Source organism: Anser anser (genome assembly GCF_964211835.1).
Source record: "Anser anser genome assembly, chromosome: Z".
In the NCBI taxonomy this organism is placed as follows: Eukaryota; Metazoa; Chordata; class Aves; order Anseriformes; family Anatidae; genus Anser; species Anser anser.
The window spans coordinates 72,470,677-72,494,200 of record NC_139723.1 but is presented as its reverse complement, the minus strand read 5'-3'; the positions used below and the strand labels follow the sequence as shown (position 1 = coordinate 72,494,200).

The window sequence follows — 23,524 nt, the reverse complement described above, 5'->3', positions numbered from 1 at the left end:
AAATTGCTGAAGTGTGAGCTAGACTGCTGTGAGGGTGTTCCAGCTATGCTCAATAAGCATGACAGCATACATTTGCAGATAAATAATTCTGCAAAAAGAAACACCTGATTGCAGTATTGATATTCTTTTCATTACTGACATAGCCTTGAAAAGTAGGATTTTTTGGTTATCCACTTAGCTTAAAAAAGGTAACCAAAGTCTTTGTAGAATGTGATGCTTCTTTAAGGAGACTTCATCTCACTGTCGTGGGACAGGGTGGTTTCCACATAGCTTTGATGTGTCTTTTGTTTGACTGAAATTGTTTTCCTGTGAAATACTGACCTGCTGTTCAAGAAACTTCTAATATTTGGGAAAAGCTGTTGTTATTTTTTTCATCTGATCATATTCTATAGTTTAGTCATCATATTTGGTGTTACTGTGTTATTAGCTGAAGCACAAGAGGTGGAGTTTAGAGAACAAATAGAGAAAAAAGAACTGGAAATACTAGAGCTAACTAGGCAGCTGAAAACTCAAGATGAAGAGAAGCAAAATGAAATAATTAAACTGCAGATAGAGGTATGTGTTGTTCTGAGTTAAAGATCAGTTACGCATTGGGTAAACTTAGAAGACTGTGTAGTGAAAAAACTCATAGTTAGTACATAAACTAATGTGACGGAACCTATGAAACTTGAAAAGTGATCATCTTTACAAAGATCAGTGGCACATGCTCTCTTCTGTAATGGTATCTGGGTAGTTTCTGCTCTGAAATCTAGAGTCCTACCTGATACATATGGAGAGTGAAGTTTGCAGTGTTCTTGGTTTAAATTACTTGAAAATTTTGCTATTTTTTGAGCTATAAAAATTAATACTTTACGTTTATACTTAATCTTTTGTATTTCTAAATGCTTGGAATGATGTTTATTATTATTATTATTAATAATAATTTTAATTTTATTTTCTTAAATAAACATCCAAGAGTTTAAAACTTCTAATCCTGCAGAGGTTTGAGTAATTGAATTCAACATGTATTTCATAGCTCAAGTTTTAAGACACTGTCCTCATTACAGAAAAATTATGAAAATACTTTAAACCTTTCACATACTGAAAAAAAAGCAAGGTGTGAAAGTGTTTGGGCTGAGTTATCCTTGGAACATGAGGCAAGGGGGATGGTTTCAGAATTTTTTAGCATCCGTTCATTTTCTCCTCCTGCATACATGAAACAATTTTTTTTTAAGTGTTCTTTTCATCTAGCATTTCAGAAATACTTATATTGTGTAATGTATTGGGATTAGAATATTTGCACTATCTGCTTTTTGCAGTATTTTGAAGAATTGGTTTTTTAAGAAACATACTCTATAAATGCATAATTTTCTAAGTAAGCTTCATTGTCCTAGGATTAAATAGTAGATAAATTTGCTATTGTTACTTTCAGGTACACAATCCATTAAATATATATATATATATATATATATATCCTTGTATTAACATACTTTTGTTTTCCCCCCTTGCTGGGTTGTTGATGTTTTCTCTTTCCTGATTCTTTCAGTTCAATGCTAAATTGGCAAGAGTCCAGAACAAAACAACGAAGTCATTTTCAGATGCTTCTGTCTTGCCACAAAGTATCTATCGAAGGGTATGTGATTTAATAGCCTCTAATCTGCGAACTCTCAACTATTGCTACAGCCTGTTTCAAACAGCAGTTCTTTTTCAAAGAGAAACTGTGTTCTGTTTGTTCCACAATAAAACTTCGGGAAAAAAAGTTCCCTGTCTTACAGGGCCCATCTTCACTCTCTCCAACACACCTCTCCCACCTCTAGACAACTAATTTCATGTCTTTTGTGCTGATGTTGGTATAGATAGGGTTTACCTTAATACCTTTGACAAGAAAAACAACAAAACCCTACATGTGAAGTGGTTTTATTACAGACTTTTTAACTTTGGAACTTAAGGTAGTAATGACATCAATAACTAATACAAATTATATACGCGTTATTGTTTTTGTAGGCTGGGAATTTTGTGATATCACAGAAACAGGATTTTGGGGAAGTCATCTTTGTAATGTTGTGATAAAAAATACTGAGAAAGATATCCTAATATCCTAATATTTTGTATTAGCAATAGCATATTGCAGATAATAATCCTACCTGATGTTTATGAACAAAGACTTTCCTTGCATTTTTGCAGAAGTTGCAGCATCTCCAGGAGGAGAAAAACAAGGAAATTGAAGTTCTCCGAAACACCATAAGAGACTTAGAGCAACGTCTTAATAAAGGCCAGGACTTGCACTTCAAACGGAGGCGGTTTTGAGTAAATAGTATGAGGCATTTCAGTAGCACAAACGATGAGAAACAATGTATTTCAAACCGTAAAAGTAAAGTGAAAGTAAAAACAACAGAGGAAGAAATACTGAATACTTTTTATTGAAAATTCTCATTTCATATATTCCAAAAGTATGCATTCTGTTTATATCCAGTACTACTTTCTTGCTAATTAGCATTCACCATAAAAAGATTCAGGTTTCGTAGGAGTAATAGTTTTCCTATTAAATCATCATTACTTATGGCGTATGCTTTCAAAGCAGCTTTCCTTTCTTGAATACTCTGTTCATTCAGGAATCCTTTGCACAACTGTATCTGTAATTCAGCTTGGTTAATCAAAATTAGAGAATGCTAAGCTACAAACAGAGAAATTACACAAATGTCAGTGGTATATTACCTTACTAATCAATACAGATTTAACAAATTCAGTACTGTCATAAACAAAGATAAACACTAAACCAGGACTGAGTTTGTTTTGTCCCTTGCTACAAACATTGATTCTGCACAAAGAATTGTTAACATTTCTCACTTCAGCCATGATCTTATTGATTCAGTGGGATTTTACAAACTGTAGTAGAATGTATCAGTGGATCCTGATACTGCACCTAACCCACAAAAGTAAAGCATATAACTGTGATTTTAAAATAATGCAATTATTGCTTGTATCTTACACTTGAGTTAAAAAGTTATTTTGGCACACTGTTTAGAAATAAGCTTTTCTTGTACATAATTTGTATCCCCAGGTCAGAAAAAGCTTTTGAGTATATTCCATCTTAATAAAAAAAAAAAAGAAAAAAAAAAGATTAAAGTGTCTGTTTTGCTTTTCTTCTATTCTTGATTGCAAAACATCAGACAGGAACCCCTAGGTCATAGTTTACGTTCCTGTCCTCACAAATGCAAGCAGAATGTTAGAAGAGAAACAAGGAAGACAAATTAATCAAGAATGCCGACACCTCCCACATAGAACTGAAAAACAAACTCCAGGTTAATTAAATTCCTTTATATTAATAAACTTTTTGTTGATGGAGTTTGACAGGTATTGTGTAATTCCAAGAGCACTGCTCTTCGCAAAACCTTAACTCTACACTCCTGTCACCTGTCTTGGTCTAATTTTCATTTGGGAGCTATGGAAATATTTAATCTATCATTTTTCCACTGTTGCAATTAAATAAATTTAGGCAATAGGCCATCCTTGCATTTTTAAGGTGCTTAGTTTGTTTTTCATGCTCAGTTTCCTGCCTTTTCCTGTCACTGTCAGGTGTCGCTAGTTTCACTTGCTCCTGCTGCTGTTGACTCTCAGGCGGCAGTGAGCAGACGTCACTGTCAGGATTCAGTGATGTCCTCTGCTAACAGCTGGCCGTGTCAACTGCAAGAATTTGGAAGTGCTCCGCGACACTGTCAAGTGACAGAATTTCCTAGCTCTTCAAACAGAAGGTGTCGACAATGACAACATCAACTACTAGATGTTGAGTCTGACGATGCTGTCTGCCAATTTCAGGTTAACTGGTTTTTACAGCTAGCTTTCCCTTTTTTTCATAGTTTTGTACCTTGTCTAAGAATTTCCACACCTTCTCCTGGATGAACAATTTCTACGTGTTCATGGCTACCTGTCTGATCATGTATGTTATGGTCAAAAACTCTATGACGCCGACCGCTGTGAGGATGACGTCTTTGAGTTTCAGAAGGAGCCTGATGGTTCTGATTTTTGGAATGACGATGGTGGTGGTGGTGGTGTCTGTGTTTGCGCAGTTGGTGGTGGTGATTTGAGTGTTGACCACTTGGTTTGGGTTCTACCTCTGCTAGCTTTTTATCTGCTTTTTTAGTGATGTTTTCACATGTTTCATCAATATCAGGTTCCTGCAAAACAGAAGTTTATACAAAGCATTGTATTTAATTAAACTACTTGTAAATATTAATCACCTAAGTATTTCCACAGTACTTAGAACTCAAGCAATGAGATATTTTAAACTGCTGTTTATAAGTATTTTTGAAAAACTCATAGAGTAATATAAGGGGTGAGCTACAGTCTGTATTTCCTTGCAGAAAAGAACAATGCATTTAACATTCCAGCTTCCAACAAAAATCAGAAAATACAAAGACTATCCAAAAAAGTTCTCTCTGTAACCTGTCTGCCCTGGAGGTGGATGGGGAGGGGAAATCCAAACATGTTGGCTTCAAGAACAGAGCCTACCACACCCTCTGAAAGGTGATGCAATTACAAAAGAAAAACTGGGAAGAAACATCTGCCTCCAAGATTTGTTCAAGGCACAAAAATCCCCCGTATCACCCACATGCCTAGCTTAACTGCCACTTTTCTGTGGTTGTACACTTCAGGCACAGGTAAGCATGTCAGTGGAGCAGCTATGAAAACCAATCTCATACCACTAAGAGTTGGACTGTGGAAGATCTTTCCATAAAAATAGATAAACCAGTCAGCAATATATCTTCAGTTGCTGAAATTAAAGCTTTCTTTAAATAAGAACATTACAGCTGGCAAAGTTGTTCAAAATGGTTTCTCCATCTGAAGATTAAAGCACATTCATGTGTCACTGCTGCCTGGTTGGCTGTAACTCTGTGTAATAGGGCAGGGAAGATTTTCTGTCACATACTTTTCGTGTCCTATTTCAGTTCCCAAACTGTTGTGTTTATCAGACTGCATGATTCCGACTGTGATTATCTCTGTAAGCACTAGGGGCTGAACGTGAGCTAGGCGCAAAGGTGCTTTGTGCCTTCTGAACATCATATGTGGTGTTTAGCATTTAAATACTTTGAATTGTCCCCCCTAAAGCTAGCCCAGAGGAAAAAAAAAAAAAAAAAAGTGCTTGTTTCTGAAAGTGCTGCTTTGCTGAAAAGAAAAAAAGATATGAATGTATCAAAAGGAATCTTGCTTTACAACACTGAAAGCTGGACAGGCCTCTTAACATTAAATTTTAGAAAATATAATTTACATAATAACTAATAAAAATATTCCCACACCTGACCTGCCTGAGGCCTACATTTAGCTGGAAAGCTGTATGACAGAAACCAAAACAATGATTCTTGTTGAACTTTCATGACTATGTATGTACGTTTCTTGGTAATCCTTGAAGTATTTCTGATCCCTAGTTACATGTGAAACAAAGCTACCCTTTTTTTTTCATAATGGTAATAATTGTCACATTGTATTATCAGTTTTTAAAATTAACGATTGTATACTGCATACATTTACATTTATTTATATACAATATATTATTGTATGTTGTATACATTCAAATACAAACTAAAAGGAATAGTAACTCACACCAGCTCAGATTTGGCTCCCAGGTTTCCCCAAAAAATATTATTTAATTACCTACCTGTCCCCAAAAACAGTATCTAAATGCTCACTAGCTCCAGAAACAGAATTACCATACGAAGTTGTATTTAGATTTCTAAAAATGATTTGCATTTACGTCAAGGGCAGGAATTTAAATAATCAGTCTATTCTAAATTACATCTAATTCATTTTCAAAAATATGTAAATGTCCTCTGTTAGACCCACGAAATGTGTAGACTCAAAATAATGTCTTTTGGGATTAATCACACTGAAGAAAAAAATTGTAAGTACCACTCAAATTCAGTTTACTTTCTTAGTATATAGAGAATGAAACTAGAAAATACCGTATAAGAGCAATTTCCACACTTGTTTTCACAGTATGCAATCTTAATGGCTTCTTCTACGTAGTTGAAAGACAGGAAGGAATAGGGAAGACCCAGGTGATACACTAGGCGGCCGCATCTAAGAAGAGAAAGAACTTCATGGTTACATATACATAAAAATATATATAAAATTAAATATGTCTTCTTAGCATACCTTATTTTACACGTCAGTCCACCCATAATGTACAGACCAACAGAGAGCATTTTTCTCCAAGAAACTTACAGTAAAAAATAGTATCTGCCTTACAAATACCTGTCTGCTCAGCTGCGTCGGTCATAGAGTGAAGCCTGATTTCTGACTGACATAACAACTCTATGTGCACAAAACTCGGCTTCAGCTGCACCCGGATTACCAAAGGTACACATTAGCAAGACCTATCTTGCTAATGAGGAGGGCTGTTTGCGTAGTGGTACAAATCACCACTTGGTTATTGTATCCAAAGAACCACAGAATATCGGAGCTGGAAGGACCCACACATCTCATCAAGTCCCACTCCTGCCTCCATGCAGGACCACCCAAAAAACAAACCAAATGTCTGAGAGCGTTGTCCGAACACTCCTTGAACTCCAGCAGCTCAGTGCTCTGACCACTACCCTGGGGAGCCTGTCCCAGTGCCCAACGACCCTCTGGGTGCAGAACCTTTCCCTAACATGCACTCTGATAGAAGGAATGTTTTAATGCAACTTAATGTTGTTTCTTCGTTGTTGGTTTTTTTTTTTTTTTATGGGAATGAGCGTTGTGATCTATCTCCATTAGTGACCTGGTGTGCATGAGGGGATTTTTACAGTGCGTATGTGCCCCAGTCTGTATTTTAATGTCCTGGTATGTCCTTGACAAGCTGGATTAAAAGTGTAAACTGTACACAAGGGCACCTTCTTATGCGCCCCACCTGCAATGTCAACAGAAGTTCCTCCAGCCTTAGCTCACTACACGTTTGCAGTACACATCTAGGACCACGGATTGGCAGGACAAAAATTCCTAGAACCAAAATGGATCACAGCCAAACTATTGCCAAACCAATTAGCAGTGTCAGTGTAGGTGTATCCTATGTGTCGACAGCACAGAACTGTTCAACCTTTAAATGTGGGCCAGGCATCAGCTTTGGGGCCTCTCTATGGACGACATACAGTCTCGTTCCGTTTGTCTGTCATACAACAGCAACCTTCCATACTGGGGCATATTTGCTCCCTAATTTAGCATTTGATGCCTAATTTCATCATGTTACCCAAGAACAACAACAACAAAAAAAAGATTAAGTAACTTTCTATTTCTCTAACAAACTTCCTTATGCTTCAGTATGAACTGAGAATGTTCTTTAGCATAACAGTAACTGAGATGGACATCTTATAATTGCAAGAATTTTCAAATAATTTCCATCACTTCAAAACTGGAAAATCAGGATTTCAATTAAATATTTATTACTAGTTCTGCCAAAAGATACATGTCCCAGTGACACTTTCAGCAACTTCGGTCAAAATGTTTTCATGAGAAGTCAGGTAGCTTTTCTGGTTCTACTTTCATGTACATTGATGTAATGAAGTTGTCAGAGAATAAAAACAGCTTAAGACCAGAATCATCAAATTCTACACTCAATTATGTTATTCTAAAATTAATAGCAGTAAATATTAGGCAGTTGATTATGAAGAAGAGTAATTATGAAGAAGAATGTACTTATCCCAAACTCACTAATGCAAAAGCAGACTTTTCTTTTTGTAGCTTCCTTTTTCCAGTAAAAGTACAAGTGCTTTACTCAGAGCAATGTAGATTATAACATCTTTGTTAGGAGATTATTTTAACGAATTAATATAGAGATTCACAAAGCATTACTCTAAGTATGTCCAAATATTTTCCTGGTTCTCCTTTTAAACACAGACCTGTCATAGATGAGAAAATCATCTTTGTTTCCATTTAAGGTGGTCCACACATCAGCTTGTTGTTCATCTTGTTGGTAGACGGTAATGTACTCTGAAACACTTTCTTTCAGTAGGTGAAATTTCTTCTGGGAGTAAGCTCCTTGATGGTTGACAACCACATACGAGACATTGACAAGTCCTTCATTCTCTAGCTTCACTCGCAGGTCCTCCAGTCTAGAGGAGAATGTGAAGAAGCAAGACCATAAATCCATTGGGAATTGTAAGATTTTTTTTTGCTTTGCAATACAAAAACATAATTCTTAAATGTATGCATGCTTCCAGACATAAGTTAATCTCCACATTCAACAAAATGTAACATGTTCCATGTTCCTTACATTACAGCCATTTTTTTCCCTCTGAGTTTTAATGTCAACAATCTAAAAATATTAAAACTTTCCTGCTATTTGCCATAACTATCCACTATGTCATTGGACTTGATGATCCTGAAGGTCTTTTCCAATCTAAATGACAGCATGATTCTATACTGTCACCAAGCCAGACTCTACAAAAGCTTAGAAAGCTAAGTAAAAAAGACATCTGCTTTCAGATGAATTCAGTGATATTTTTATTGCAGTTCTTTCACACTCCTCATGGTCTAACAGATAGCTTATGAGATGTCTTTATTCAAATGCTGAGCTTTGGGTCACATAGCTGGTTAAAGAATGCACAGAGTGAATGCATCGGGAAGACAAACAATCAAGAAAGCAAACCTTTATAACATAATAGGTTTGTACAGCAGTCAGACATGATAGTCGGAAAAGGGATGTTACATTAGCAGGATTGAAAAAATGGCTATATAGAGTGTGTTCAAAAACTGGCTGGCAGGAATCAGTTTTCCTCTTTTTCTGTTCTGCCACAAACCCCTTTTTCCTTGCTACTTAATACAGAAAGCTGCTTTCTTGCTGTAAAACGTTTTCGTTCACTTGATCAGGATCATTCCAAATAAATTACTCTACAAAACACTTTTGTTTTTTCACTTTCAGGAGGTACTCTAGAACTTGAAAGAATACAGCCTTTCTAAAATGCATGGAATCAAGTCCAACTACTATGAAAGCCAACCACAAAGTTCACTTTTGACTTTGATGGAGGTAGAAATTTACCATTTTTTCAAAATCCATCTCTTGAAAAATTTGAAAAGACTATTATCATATGAACTTATGCAGCCTAGGGGAGAAAACACATGTGTTATTACAGTGATCAAAATCAAGCTGTGAAACCAGCAGTATGAATTTTTAAGCCAAAGTGATTTCACAACAGCTCAATTAATCCAAGATAAGGGTTGTATGTAATTCCTGTTTGGGTCAGCTCAAAGTTATTTTCTTGCTCCTGTTACTGTCATGGTACCTAGTTATTTCTACTGAGGTAGGTTCAAGAAACCAGTGCACTAACATCTCAGGACCTGGACAAAAATTTAACAGAGATGATTCCCTTAAATGCCTTTTCAGTTTTTGCAAGGCCAGTTCCTACTGCATCTTCTGGATTATTTTTTTTTGTATCTAGAACCTCTGAATAGAGGCTGGGATAGCACATTAAAATTTGCATTTTGGTTTTTCGTTCCCTTTACAGATTTTACATAAAAAAAGAGTGATAACTGGCCTGTTTCAGATGTTCTAGCCAAGTCAGAGAATTACGTTTCTTGGCTTCAGCATGTTACTACATTAATTATCTGTTCTTATCTGAAGCATCTCTCTTGAGGAACTGTTTCTGTTGGCTTTCTGTGTGTTTTGGGTTTCATTAATGTCAAGTTGATCATATCTGATGCTGTAAATACCATCTGGAGAACACGATCTGTTAGTCAGGATGAAGCTAAGAGCTGAAGAATCTTTGCCACTGGCGCAGAATCCTCCCACACCAGGCCACATATGCCAGCTGGGATTGCCAGTGGCTTTTGAGGAAGCTAGTGTTCACTGAGTGCCTCTGTAGTTAGGCACATGTATTATCCTCAGATGGCTTTAAAAAAATCGACCACTCATGTTTTAACGAACGCTGGGAAAGAGATTTACGCTCACCTGGAAGCCTGCAGCAGGCACAGGTATCAGCTAGCTTGGAGGAGAGCCACCACCGTCACCGAACCCCTCGAGTTCAGCATCGGGTTCTCCTCCCCGACCCGCCATTCGGGGGGCTCCTGGCAGTTCTGGGTCTCTGTCCCTCCTCCTGGGAGGAGACAGAGAACCAGAACTAGCCCCAGCCCTGCCCACATGGCGGGGCTTTATCTGAAAAGAGAGAAAATAAACAAAATGAGATCAATGCCTAAACGAAGTTCAGACCCTGAAATTCCCATAACAAAACAGTAAAATAAAAAAGTAAATAAAATAAAAGGACATAAAATTGAACTACTGTTGACTCCTTAATCATATTTCTTCCATTTTGCAGTTGAGTTCTCGTATATTAAGTAGATTATATTTTTTTGTTGTTGTTGAAAAGTGTTCAGAATAACTGAAATTTCTTTTAACGCTACTAAAAAGCCCCATTTCCTGTTTTTTGACATCAGTGGTGCTGAGACAGTTTACACCAGTAAGAATCCAGGCCAGTTCACTCCAGATTATGGTATGAATCCAACCCGCTCAACAGCAAGTCCACTGACTTAAAAGAAATTGCACCACCAGAGTATATTGATACATAGCAAGCATTACAGATCCTGGCAGGAAAAAGGAAAAAAAAAAAAAAAAGACAAAATTCTTTAAAAGTCAGTTTGTAGCACTTGGATCCCGTTGAGAAATCTCTGAAGAATACAGGAATAAAAACAATTTTGCAAAAGCAGGAAATGAAAACTCAAGTTTCAGATTTGCCATATCTTACAAAAACTCCTGACCACACTGAGTCCATTTAATGTTTATGAAAATCAAAACATACAAGAAATTCTGTAATTATCCTTCTATTCCAATAGCATAATAATTTTGCCTTAATATGTGCAGGAAACTCTCAAATAAAGTATTAAAACTGTTCCCAAACACATCCTAGGCTGCAGAATTGTATAATTCCAACACACACATCAGAGTCTGATAGTAAACAGAGGATGTTTTGGAAACAGTAAGTTTTGATAAAGGCTAAAAGCTATGCTTATCACCAATCTTGTCACATTCTAAAAAACAAACAAAAAACAAACAAAAAATAAAACAACAACAACAACAAAACTTTTAATTATTGATCTTTCAAACAAGAGCCAGCATAATTTTGAGGAATGCTGCTGTCCCCACGTTCCCTGCCTGCAGTTCTACCAAAATCATTTTTGTGTACAGCACTTGGAGGATGAGATAGTGGCCCAATAAGCATCAGCAGAGCCAGCTGTTCACTCTTTCCACAAGTCTGGGAAGCCGTCCACCTTTACGGGGCTCCGTTAGGAAGGTGCGAAGCTCCTGGGACATCTGGCGACGCTGCTCTGCCTGTGCAGCCTCCAGACGGGAGCCGTGCTCCAACTTAACACTTCCCTTCGCTTTTTGTTTTCCAATGGAAATTTCCACAGTCGGCCTTTTCTGCCGGAGAAACAAGCGGACGCCCTGCCAAATCTGAAGTCCCGGCTCTTTGTCGAAGCGAGAACAGCAGACTTACCCCTTCCTCCCCACTCGCCTTGGCAGCCACGCTCCGCTGCGCTGCGGAGGAAAGCAGCGTGGGGCGCAGGGCTGCGGTATTTATACTGCTCTTGTTTATCTCGCTGTGCAGACACGGTTCAAAGTTCAGGGAGCTCATTGCGAACGACCTTGCAAGCAAAGCAAACCCCTCCAGCAAAAGTGGCCAAAATATTTCTGGGTTAACTAATTGCGAACAGAAGCGTCTTGTCACGCGGAACGGCGAGGAGTGCCAGGCGCGAGGGCTGAATTTTGGGTCGTGCCAGGCACCGGTCACCCCAGAGAGCTGGAGGCAGTGGTACAGCCAGCGGGGAGGGGTGGGCCAACGAGTCCTTATTTTGTGAACACAGCCAGAGGGGGAAGGTACTTCTCCGCTCACAAAAATGCTGAGCTAGCAGGTTTTTGCACTTATGCTTTATCTCGTGGTTGCTTAGAGGGTGGTGTACCCAGGCTGAGCGCCTGAGCACTGCAGAGCTCCTCTTGCACAGCCGCTCTGGGTTACGTCAGCTGGCATTAAAACTTGTGGAGAATCTGCCAGTTCGACAGCTTATGCCGGAGGTTAACGTCCAGATCTCCTGACATTTAAAGCAATGTAGATGCACGGAAGCCGTGAAGCTCTACCTACTGGCAGCAGCCATTTATCTCTGCTACATTTTCTTCCCACATTGTCATCACTGAGGTGCCTGAGAACATTTGTGTGAAGCTGCTTTCTTACCCCTTCCTCAGAGAGGGAACTGTTCATGCATGAAGTGTTTTACTTTGACAGCAATTTGCTTGAGATAGATTTCCTTCAAAGTACGTGTTTATGGAGAAATAAGTGTTTAAAAGCAGTATGCCTGCAGAGTTTAAGGTGGTGAGATTTACACTGCTTAGCTCTGTGGCCTGAGACTGTCTCCTGCATAGACGAGCTTCATGCTTCTGGTCGAAAGTCTTGTTGGGCACGAGGAATGGAACTGCTGACCTCGGGGTTTATCGTCAGGATGTGCTACACTCAAGCCAGTGGAAAGAAGGACAAAGATCTGAAGTTTTATTCCATAGTCTCTGAGGACACAGTGAAGAAAGCAGAAACAGATGTCAGAGAGGGACTGGTTTGTTTGTTTGTTTGAAGTGGGACGTGCTCATGTTGCTTATGTTGTTAGTGAAGTGAATCTCTGTGTACTCTGCCAGGCCTCATAGCTGGAACCAAGCCCTCAGAGCTGTGATGATGTCCTGTACTGTTGCAAGAGACAGATTATTTGCTGAGCCTGTTGCCTCAAGATAAATTGTTGATTTTCAGTGCTAATAAAGCCCTACAGGGTTTGCTGGAAGTATTTGGTACACATCAGGTCTGTCAATTCCTAAATGAGCACTGAAGCAGCTAAAAAGAAATGCAGCAGGTACAGCTCTGTGAACAGGGAGAGGAGTAAGATACAGCTCAGTAGTAACTGACAATTGGTGTCTTACCAGTTACTGCAACACAGGCGGAAATACTATGAAATAAAGAGCAGTACTCCATTCCCATTTCTTCTGCAGCTATGCAGAGGGACATGCACAACGTTTAATTAACCAGTGCTGAGCCTACGAGCTATAAGTTATACCACTGAGCACAGCTGAGACTCGCAGCTCAGAACTACTGAAGAATAAAGGGTCCAGACAGAGTGAGCTGAAACAGCTGACATAAATCAGCTAACTTCCTGATGAGGATGGAAATCCACAGTGGTCACTGCTGAAAAGTTAGTATTTGCTCCCAAATAGTATGCAGAGAAACCTGCAGACCCTCAGTTGCCTTACAGAGAGATGAGAAGCAGCAGTTCTGTTACCAGCTATCACTGTGCTGATGATTACTGTTTATTACATTATTTAGTATTACATTACATGATAGCTATTACGACATTGACAATGTTGAGAAGAAGGCCTTAACCACATTCATAATTATAAGCCATAACCATCTTGCCCTATAACATTCACCCTACCTAAGACCATTGTTCTGCCTCAAGATTTCTTGAGGAAGAAACTTTTTCCATCTTAAAGCAAGTGGTAAGGAATATTATGTTGGCTGTGGGTGTAGATGGTTTGAATTCAGTTGTTTTAGAAATGTATGACCCCCTAGATATGTTTAAACTTCTGTCTGAAGCATTACCCTTTCTGAGTGGAAAAAAAATCCACTTCTGCATTTCTTGAATACATAATTGTAAAATTTACAGTATAAAATTCTAAACATTCAGTTTCTTACAGCCTGCCCCTGTTAATTAGAAGGCTCCTGTAGCCCTTTATCCATAGCTTCTAATGAAATAATTGTTCTAAATCTTAATTTTGATTTCCACTGCAAGCATTTTCTTAGCTGTTGAGAATGTTCTAGTCTCACTGCAGGAGGCAGTTATCAGCTCTAATTTGGACAAGTCTTCAGTTTCAAAGAAAATAATTTTTATAATTATCATCCTGTTACTACTCACTCTCTTTCCTAGCAGGGGGGAAAAATGGTTCTGGGGGAAATAACAGCCCTGTTCCCTTCATATTGAGCATAAACTGTACACTTTTTGATATGTATCAAACTTCTCAAAGCATAACAGCACAGAAATGCCAATGTGAAGGAAATTTGGAAATTAACTGATGTTTACTATTTCTGTCATCTAGATTGGTAATTGGTATCATACACATTTCTGAAAAAAATCCCAGATGGACATGGAATTATGAGGCTGTTGGCAATTATACTCTGGTAAAGTCTGCTGTAGTGATTTGCAACGTGTGCAAATAATGAGAGAACAGAGGCAGAACGTGGATCCGGCACAAATTCTGTCACAAGATCTCAAGACTTCAGTGTCTTTGCTCTTGGGACTGAAGGATGTCACAAACAGGGAATTCAAAGTCCATCAGCAGACTGTAAGTCTCCACTGATTATTCTTGTATGTATTCTCATTTTATACCGTTGTAACTATGTCAACTCAGTGAACTCACTCATACTTTATAGAGGAATAAATTACAACAAAAACAGGCCATTGACTTAATGCTTAACCTTAAACTTTGGTTAAATGCTGTAAATAAACGTTAATATAAGTGGAAACTAAGAATATATGTTACAATAAAATAGATTCAGCAAAATAATCGGAACCACAAGTTCATTAGTTGAAGTAACTCCGGAAAGAGGGAGAGCAGTGCAATATTGGTCTTCTGCCAGAGCAGTGCAAGATAGCCAAATGCATACTTGACAGAATTCAAAGGAAGCAACAAAAGATGTTGCTTCAGACACTGAGTCCTGGAGTTTGCTTCAGTGAACTAAGGAACAGCTGATACACACAGCTGTCTATTTAAAAAATAACAATGGGTCTAAAAGAAGCTCCGATTTTTTTAAATAGATGCTTTGTTTTCCTTCTTGGAAATTCCATTTTAATAATGCAGTATCTTTCTCTACTTTAACCTGTCTCACACTGTAATTAACAAGGAAAATCATTTTTTCCATCAGACATGTCCTCAGTTATAATCATTGCACACATTACAAGTTCAAACTGACCCTATTGCTGAATATCTATGTATGTTCTGAGTTCCTTGTTGGCTCCGTTTCCTTTCTGCATTTATCCTGCAATAACTGTGTCAGCCTACAAGTTCCACACCACTTCAGTGGGCCTAAGATCCGTGGTCATCATATTGTCTGAGGACGAACAAATTACCTAATGGTACGTACCTAAGAGGTCGTTAAGAAGAAGTGGTTGAGATCATAGGTATAGGAAATCTTCTATACTTTTGTGTGGTTTAGCATATTTAGTAATACTTAGCAGTCTTGTGATCTACAGAAGAAAACTGAAAATGCCTTTGGTTTGGTTCTGCTTAGGCTCCTGGTGTGGTAGACAATAAACCAGGAAAAACAAACATAATCACACAGTGCCCGAAGCTGGCTGGCTGTACAGATCTCCTACGTGGATCTCATATTCCACACAGTGATCCCTGATCTTTCTTTCCACAGGGATGATGCACTTGCACCTCGGATTCAGCAGGCAGCTTTAGGCTTTCCAGTACTGGGCACTGAGTCTGTGCATAACTAAAGTGATTAAAGATCTGGACTAAGCAATATGAGTTCATGAGTTCAATAGGTTAAACAACCCCTCTGATTTTGCTGTATTTAGACAGTTCTCTTCACATTAACAGACCAGGCCTTAAAGAGAGTGTAGCTGTAATTATAACTTTAGAAGATCATCAATACAGACAACTCCCATTAATATCTTTACACCCAATAACTCTCCTCAGGAGATGTGGAAGAAAATGATTCATCTGCTAAATTCACAGCAGTTCATTCCAGGTGACAGTAAAGGTCTCTCACCAGAAATACCCATAAAAACAAGTTCTTGTTAATGATTTATAACAGGTCATCCAAGCATAGCTCACTGCACTGAACCCTAGCTGGAGAATGGAAACTATAACAGCATAGTGCATAGGCTTCAGTGACAACATACTGTGAACTTTACAGGAAATTCAAAGCTGTTTTTTGCTAACCTGTTGTAAAATACATGAAAAGTGAAGTGAAAACTCGGTCCAGCCAATGAATGAGAGGGATTTTGTATGCAAAAGGCTTTTTTCAAGATCTGTTTCAAGATCTGTTGAGTTGTGATGAAAAAATCGACAACATATTTTCAGTCAAATTCCTTTCTGTGGCTCTATGTTGCCTTATTTTCCTGATATATAGCAGTGGCTGCCAACATCATGGTCTGCAACAGATGTTAAGAGAGCTTAGGGGTAGATTCAGCTGAGTGCAAGATGGAGATCATTTTACATGAAATGGAGTTTGACAAACTTTAAAAAAAAATGTGGCTTCAAATACATGATGTTGCAGATTGATTGCTGATGATACTTCTTTTCAGATATTATAGACCTGGAATGCTGAACTGCAAAAAAATATTGTGTGCCGTTCTTAGGGCAAGAGTATGCGAGTGTGCCACCAGCACCAGTAACAAAGGCATAACTGACTAAACCAACCGTTTATTCCTATCCTGTCCATCTTGGAAATTCAAAAGCAGCTGCAATTTCAGCATCAAAGCACTCTCAGTAGTTTGTTGTCTGTGAACTGCTGAAGCAATTTGAAGATGAAATATAAAAATAGATAGATCTAAGTGAGTCTTCACTTAACAGAGTACACTTTACAGCTACAGCATTCAAGGAGCTGAAATTGATAGCCATCTACTCCTCTACTCCCACCATGAGCAAAAACTATTTTCACAAAAAGAGGGTTTCCTAGAACCAAAATGAGCTCCAAATGTAGATAGTTCAATTGGTCTCTGTACATAAATAAATATTGTAAAGCAATGCTGACCTTCTAAAGACTGGTGGAAGGTCTGAACTGTTTTATTAAGCATATGTTATATGGAAGTAGAGGGAGAGTTGCATCTGCTTGCAGCAATCAAATTCTGAACAGACTAACCACCTCCCTCTGTTTCTGAAAGCTGATGGAAATCTGGAAGAGTCAAATCTTCAAGTTAGATCAGTAAACACCAGTTAATATGGGAGAAGGGCTTGTATCAACTATCTTAAGGTAACACCTTTCCAGTTGTCATCAGTGCTATTATTTAAAGAGAAAGCCATAGTGAATAAAACTCAGTCCCTGCCTAGATTTAATTTCTGATAACAAAACTGTACTGACTTTACAAGTTTTGCATTCAGCAAATAGTATTTCAGCAGCTACATTACCATTTACTGATATATAGCTACTTGGTATTTGCATCCCACACTCCCCACACTCAGAATGTAATGAGAATGCTGCATAATTGCATACCTTCTAGAAGTGTTAAATGCCAATTTATTTAATGGACAGGAATAGCTTTAGTACTGGAGCACATAATATATTTTCATAAATTCAAATTAAATGGTGAAAAAAGAGATCTGTTGTAAGACTATTACCAGCTTTAGATTTGCACGTATTTCCTACTATCGTAGAATCACAGAATGGTTTGGTTTTGAAGGGACGTTAAAGACCATCTAATTCCAACCCCCCTGCCATGGGCAGGGACACCTCCCACCAGAACAGGCTGCCCAATGCCTCATCCAGCCTGGCCTTGAGCACTGCCAGGGACGGGGAATCCACAACTATTCTCTTGAAGATTTCACATTCGTTCTGAAAATTATAATTAAGTAACATACACTTATCTGTGTATGTTTTGGATGAAATATATATGTAGCTGAAGTTCCCAAACCTGTGATGTTACAGTCCTATAATTTACTTCTCATGGGTGCAGTTCTTGAATATAACCGCGAAGGCAAAGTAAAATTCTGCCTACAGAATATTATTTCTGCAGTATATTGGCAATGGGCCTTCAAAGACTGGGGGCTATTACTCCTTACAAACATTTTATCCCTACATTGGCAGTCTTACTATTTTCCTATGGTTTGGTCTCCTACATTTTGGGCTGTTGGGGGAAGAATTAAAAAAGAGAAGTAGAACTGCAATGGAATTCCAGCATAAAGGCCACGGTATGCAGCACAGCACAGAGGGAATAACATGGTGTTTGAAAGGAAGAGAAGGGAGAGTATAAAAGATGATATAATGACATCTTGCCCGAGGACAACTTTGGAAGTACCTGCACAAGCAATCATACTGTGTCACATCACTCCAAATCAAAAAGACATGAGAAAATCTGCCCTGCAGAATTCACTAGCAGCCCCTCTTGGTTGCTTCAATGGAATTGTCTCTATTTCAAATGTTCACACATGCTTGGATGAACTTTTTGACTTGTCTAAGAATTCACACTGAACAGGCTTCATATCGTATATCTAACTACAGGCAGCAACAACATTACTCACTTTTGAGTCTCCTCACTATCCAGTTCCAAAATCATTGGCTCAACTTGTGGAACTTGAAAAGTAACTGAGTCCTTGATCTGACTAGAAGTAGTCATCACAGCATGCCTCAACATCTCTCCAGTCAGTAGCGGTCTGTGTGGCTGTTCATTTGTGGCCCCAGATCTGTAAGGACTCTTGCAGCACTACAAGGAGAGATGTGTCCCAATTTTACTTTGTTAAGTCCTCATCTCTAGCTGACCTTATCTGATGTTCAGGTTTTTGTTTTGTTTTCTCTTTTTTTCTGGCTGTCTCTTGGCAGCAACACTTGCCCAAAAATACTAGTCTTATATCCCTGATATTATTTACTAGATATTATTTAAATATGAGGCATGTAACAGTCTCAAAGGTAGTTTTACAGGGATTAAAGTTAAGGAGGGGATTGTATTCCCAGTAGAGCCCAGAGTCAGTGTTTCTTGGTGTAACAGCTTAGCAGCTCCCACACCCATCTTTGACCAATGGTTTAATCCAGCCTTCTAGACTGTAAGCTGCATTTCTCTGAACATTTGCTTGTCAGCGAAAAAAAAAAAAAAGGCAGAAAAACAAAACAGGGATTTGTGCTGATCCTGCATCACAGTCTTTGCCAGATTTCCTGTAAGAACTCATGAAGAGGAAACAAAATAAGAATGTGAAGTGAAAAACACTTGCTGCACTTTAAAAATCATGGCAATAAAGCTGTAGAACATTCTCTCCAATACAGCTAGAAGGCATTCAGAAAGAGAGGCAGACCAGAAAGCTAAATGCATAAGTGATCCTATGACTGCAATAATAGTAATAATTAACAATAAATGATTTTTAGTTGTATTCCCTTTTTCATTGCAGAGTTCCTGATGTCTTGCTTGCAAATGCTTTAGGTTAATGATGAAATTTCTGTTGATTGTTTAACACAGATATGTGCTTAAGGTAAGTTACAAAATACCTACTTAAGGGATCAGGCAGGGTTTCAGACATCTAGTTCTCCTGAAACTGAATGTAGGGCTTCAGTCTCCACCATTCAGGCAAATCATTGTGCCTTTAGCAGCTCAGGCACTGCTTGAGGCTTGCATTGTGGATTGTACGTGAGGCTGGTATTAGGAACTTAAATGACAGAACGGGTGCTTTTTCAGCAGCACATGTAGTTTGGTGTCTGCTCCATCTGTGCGCCTGCAAATGGAGTAGTTAAGCTGCTGTTGTAAATGGCACAGTTACAGTCAATGTGACACACAGCACACATGGTCTTGCATGGATGGGTGGAATGCTATGCTAGAAAGAAAAAAGTTATTGAAGATTCTCCCCTAGATACCAGGAAGAATTATTTCTAGGTTGTCTGCTTTCTCATTTTTTACTGCACTCAGTATTATCTACCTTAATTGCATGTGGGATGTTGCCCTGATTGTCTCCAAGTTCCAAAGTAAATTTTCATCTATGGTTAACATTTTATGAACATATCAGTCAGACTTTATTTCTCCTCAGCAATAAGATAGTCCGTAGGTCTACAGTTTTATAGGAAGATGATGTGGCCTGAAAGGAGGAGTAATCTAAAATTATCTGTTAATAATCCTGTGCGTATAACACAGGGAACAGCAGAACTGATAGTGCACTAGGTCAGAAACTTTTCTGCTAGTTTAGCTTTCATCCTTTGCAAACCCTTTAGATTTCCATGGATCATTAAATAGTATGGGAAAATCAGCATGTTTCACTTCCTGATGTTCACTGTTGCTTAACAAATAAACACAAAACAAAACCATTTTTTGCAAATCAGGTTATGGAAGATTTCCTTGCGAAAATCTGGGTTACACATGAAGATGTAGTATATACACAATATCCTTATAAACAATGGTTTTGTATGTTATTTCTACTCATGGTGCACTTATACAAAAATGAATTATGTTTAAGAACAAACACAGATAACATTTTAACTTTTTTTTTTTTTTTAACATTTTCCTGAAGAGGTTTCCCAGGCAAACACTGACATAGCCAACGCTGTTGAATTTATATGCTGTGATAAAATGAAAAAATCACAAAGTACTTAACACCCACTGTTACTTTAGCACTAAATCACTATGCAATCCTTTTAGGAACGCTTCTCATAATTCTCCAAAAGTCAAGTCACTATGGTTTATGGATCTGATAAACCCATGAATTCTTATATTTGTTCTTTCTTCCAGAAATTCAAAATAATATAAAAGAAAATATTAGGATTAAAAGAACTCAACAATCCTCTCTCCCAGCATTCACCAGACACTGTTCTCCCTGATTTCACTAGTCAGCCAACTTTCCTGGGGTTACAAAAGTATGAAACTTACACACAGCAGACCAGATTTGGCATGGAGCTTGTAAGGCGGCAGGCAGTACTGAGTAGACATAAATGCACATCCTGTACTAGCTGTGCACTTCCTCTGAAAACATAAAGATAACAAAGGAACAAGCCGATACCCTTGTGTCACAGATGCACGGTTTAAGGATTTTTAGTATCAGTTCACAATTCAGCATGTTACAGTTTTTAAGTATTACATTTTACAGTTATTACTATAATTTTGACTTTCATTAGCTCCTTACATCTTCCCTTTGCTCTTGAGACAGTAATAGAATGAGGAGAATTATAAGAAGAGTCCTTTATCATTCTGTCTGAGGCACAGCCCGTATTTATTTTCCTTTACAAAATTCAGACAGTCACTGGTATTGTCTCACTATCCATACCTATCAAAGGGGTTCTATAGATATGTTTTTCTCTTGTGTAACAGCATACATCTGCCTTGCTCTAGGCATGACATTAAAGCCGTTTTATGCACGGAGCAAGACATTGTGCAATGGAAACATGCTGAGTCTTCTAACATAGAAAAGATTTCTTACATATGATTGCTATCATTACAGGAATAAGCAGGTATTTCATAAGGCTTTTCAAATATAAGAGAACAGAAAAGGCCACATTATAGCTATCTGAATTCCTTCTCTACCTGGATGAATCATTTGGTCATGATCAGGACATTGTGGTAGTATATCTGGGTGTGTACGAATGCACTAAGCAATTTTCACAAACATTTGAGGAGCCAGACAGGACTCTCCAGCATGTTGAGTATAGATCAGGCTGCTGGGTAGACAGCTTTGAACAAGATAATCTAATGGTCCCCTTGGTCTTCATTTATAATCTGAATCAACTGCTTTTGGAAAATAGTTACTTGCTCAATCTGGCACATCAGCACACCTTCTGAATTCTTGGTCTCACCACCTGCGGTTTATTAATTCCCTCATTTCTTCAGACAAGAGGGTTTTTTAATTAAATAATGAAAGTGTATGATTCAAACTTCTACCTCAAAAAAGAAAAACGTATGATTCACATTTTTCTATAATTAGTTTAGTATTCATTTTTCTCTGTTTGCTACTTTACAGATCTCCCTCGGAAAGGCTGCTAACACTTAAGTCTGGCTGAATGTTCTCTGCCTTCTTCAACACTGCTGTTCAAAGTCCTGAGCTGGAGAACATCTATGTTTCAGTATTCAGCCCAAACTCAGTGGAATGTTGCGTCCAGAAGTCTTATCAGGCTATCTTAATGAATACAGATTTTTCCAGAGTGTCACTGAGGTGATTCAAGGAGAAAAAAAAAAGAAAAAAAAAAAAGAAAAAAGAAAAAAAAAGAGAGAGAGAGATTTTTTAGTCATAGAAATGGCTAATATGGATTGAACTACGGATATGGATAAAGATCGTTCGCATGTTTGTTTAACACACCATAAACCAGGTTATTTTGAGATTTACAACTTGTCACCCAACACTACGGAGGACAGACAGATTCTTTACGGATCCTTGGCAGAATGAGGACAGGCCACACAGTTCTGGTTATAATTAGAGATTTATATTACAGAAGAAATAAATCGACAATCAGCATAGTTTGTTGTCTACATTTTCTAGCACTTAGCATAGCCTGCAGTTGCACAGAATTTCTAGAATTCTCAGTTATAGAGTCACCATTTTTTTCAGTCACCTGGCTGGACCCTTGGCAGACTGGGTCAAATCCTTATCTATCAGTTCATGATACAGTCATAACCTAGACTCAGGCTTTACGTAAAAGAATGCGTCACTCACTCTGCCCTGGGAGGAAGAAGACGATGGTGGAGACATCCCTTGCCACTAGGGGGTCACGGGTTGTGCCATCCAGCTGTGGCTCCAGCCCAAGTCCCACTTAGGGTTTGCTGAATTTTACAGACAGCGTTCCCCATGCTGTTACACTTCCCTGTTCCAGGACGGGTGTCACCATCTCCAGGCAACCCTGCAGCTGGGTGTTGAGAATGCAGATGGGCTTAGCCACCGTGTCAGAGGGTGTCCCCACACCCAGACAGGAGAGAGAAGGGGGCAAGGGTACACATTAACAGCCAGCTTACATATTAGGGGTATTCACCTTATGGCTGGTTGTGCTAAGCACTCTGACAGGGGTCAGGAGAAGGAGGAGGCACCAGTCACACTTCTGAGTCATACCATTCTGTGACATAACTCCAGAATCCTAGAGGTATGCTAGGCAAACACCACAAACACCTCTAAGAGAGAAAAAGGAGAATCTGAAAAGTTACAGCGTGGTCAGTCTAATTTCATATTCGAAAAGTTATTAGAAAAAAAATATATATTGTTCATTCGAAAGCTTCCATGTAATCTGACTAAACAATTAAAAGGGTGAAGCCATAGGAAAAAAAAAAAGTAGGAAAGAAACACTATAGAAGATGCTTTGGAAAAAAAAATGGTCAGGAAAAAAACATAAAATAATGAAAAATAAGCAAAGCATCAACCTTGTCTGGATAAGTAGAAGGTACTGAAAAAATAAATGATTTTTAATTACTGTGTAGTGGTTTGGTCCTATAGTGATAATTTCAGCAATATTTTAATTTCAAACTATTGAAGATAGAGTACTTCAACTAACATTAGTTTTAAAGTTGTTCAAAGTGAAGCTGTAAATACATGAGGCATCAACATTCCTAATATACTCCCATATACCAGAAAAGAATGACTGTGTCATTCTTCTAGAAATGAAATTTCTTCTAGACTGAAAACAATAGTCTGAACAGACCTACTAACACAAGAAAAAATACATATTATTATATTAGCAAATCCACTAGGCAATAACATGAGGAAATAAAAGGAACTTAAATTTTACTTCAAAGTTATTTGTATTGCATTACAAACCACCAGTATCGATAAAACTGACACTTGTTTTGTATTATTGCATTATAAAACACTGCACAGGCACCTAGGAGTTTATATATTAAAAAAGACTATATAAAACTAAATTTGAACTTGACAGAATGG

At 38.2% G+C, this 23,524-nt stretch overlaps 2 protein-coding genes and 1 long non-coding RNA gene across 3 annotated transcripts in view; 2 read left to right on the top strand and 1 right to left on the bottom strand.

The window, feature by feature from the left end:
• CCDC152 (coiled-coil domain containing 152) overlaps nt 1-3,098 on the top strand; it is a 32,631-nt gene extending 29,533 nt beyond the window's left edge. The window contains exons 7-8 of the mRNA XM_083818413.1: nt 428-555; nt 1,526-3,098. Coding sequence (XP_083674539.1) covers nt 428-555; nt 1,526-1,804 — 407 coding nt within the window. The 3' untranslated portion in view covers nt 1,805-3,098. The remainder of the gene's footprint in view (nt 1-427; nt 556-1,525) is intronic.
• Nucleotides 2,384-11,586, bottom strand: SELENOP (selenoprotein P). The gene is made up of 5 exons (XM_083818412.1): nt 11,439-11,586; nt 9,899-10,102; nt 7,851-8,063; nt 5,937-6,054; nt 2,384-4,154 (listed from the first exon to the last, which is right to left on the bottom strand). The coding sequence occupies exons 2-5, from the start codon at nt 10,087-10,089 to the stop codon at nt 3,552-3,554; spliced, it is 1,125 nt and encodes a 374-aa protein (XP_083674538.1). The 5' UTR covers nt 10,090-10,102; nt 11,439-11,586; the 3' UTR covers nt 2,384-3,551.
• A 157-nt stretch (nt 11,587-11,743) lies between these two features.
• On the top strand, nt 11,744-23,333 carry LOC310890022. The gene is made up of 3 exons (XR_014576970.1): nt 11,744-14,314; nt 19,076-19,156; nt 21,623-23,333. It is a non-coding gene; the product is annotated as an uncharacterized lncRNA (long non-coding RNA).
• The last annotated feature ends 191 nt before the right edge of the window (nt 23,334-23,524 follow it).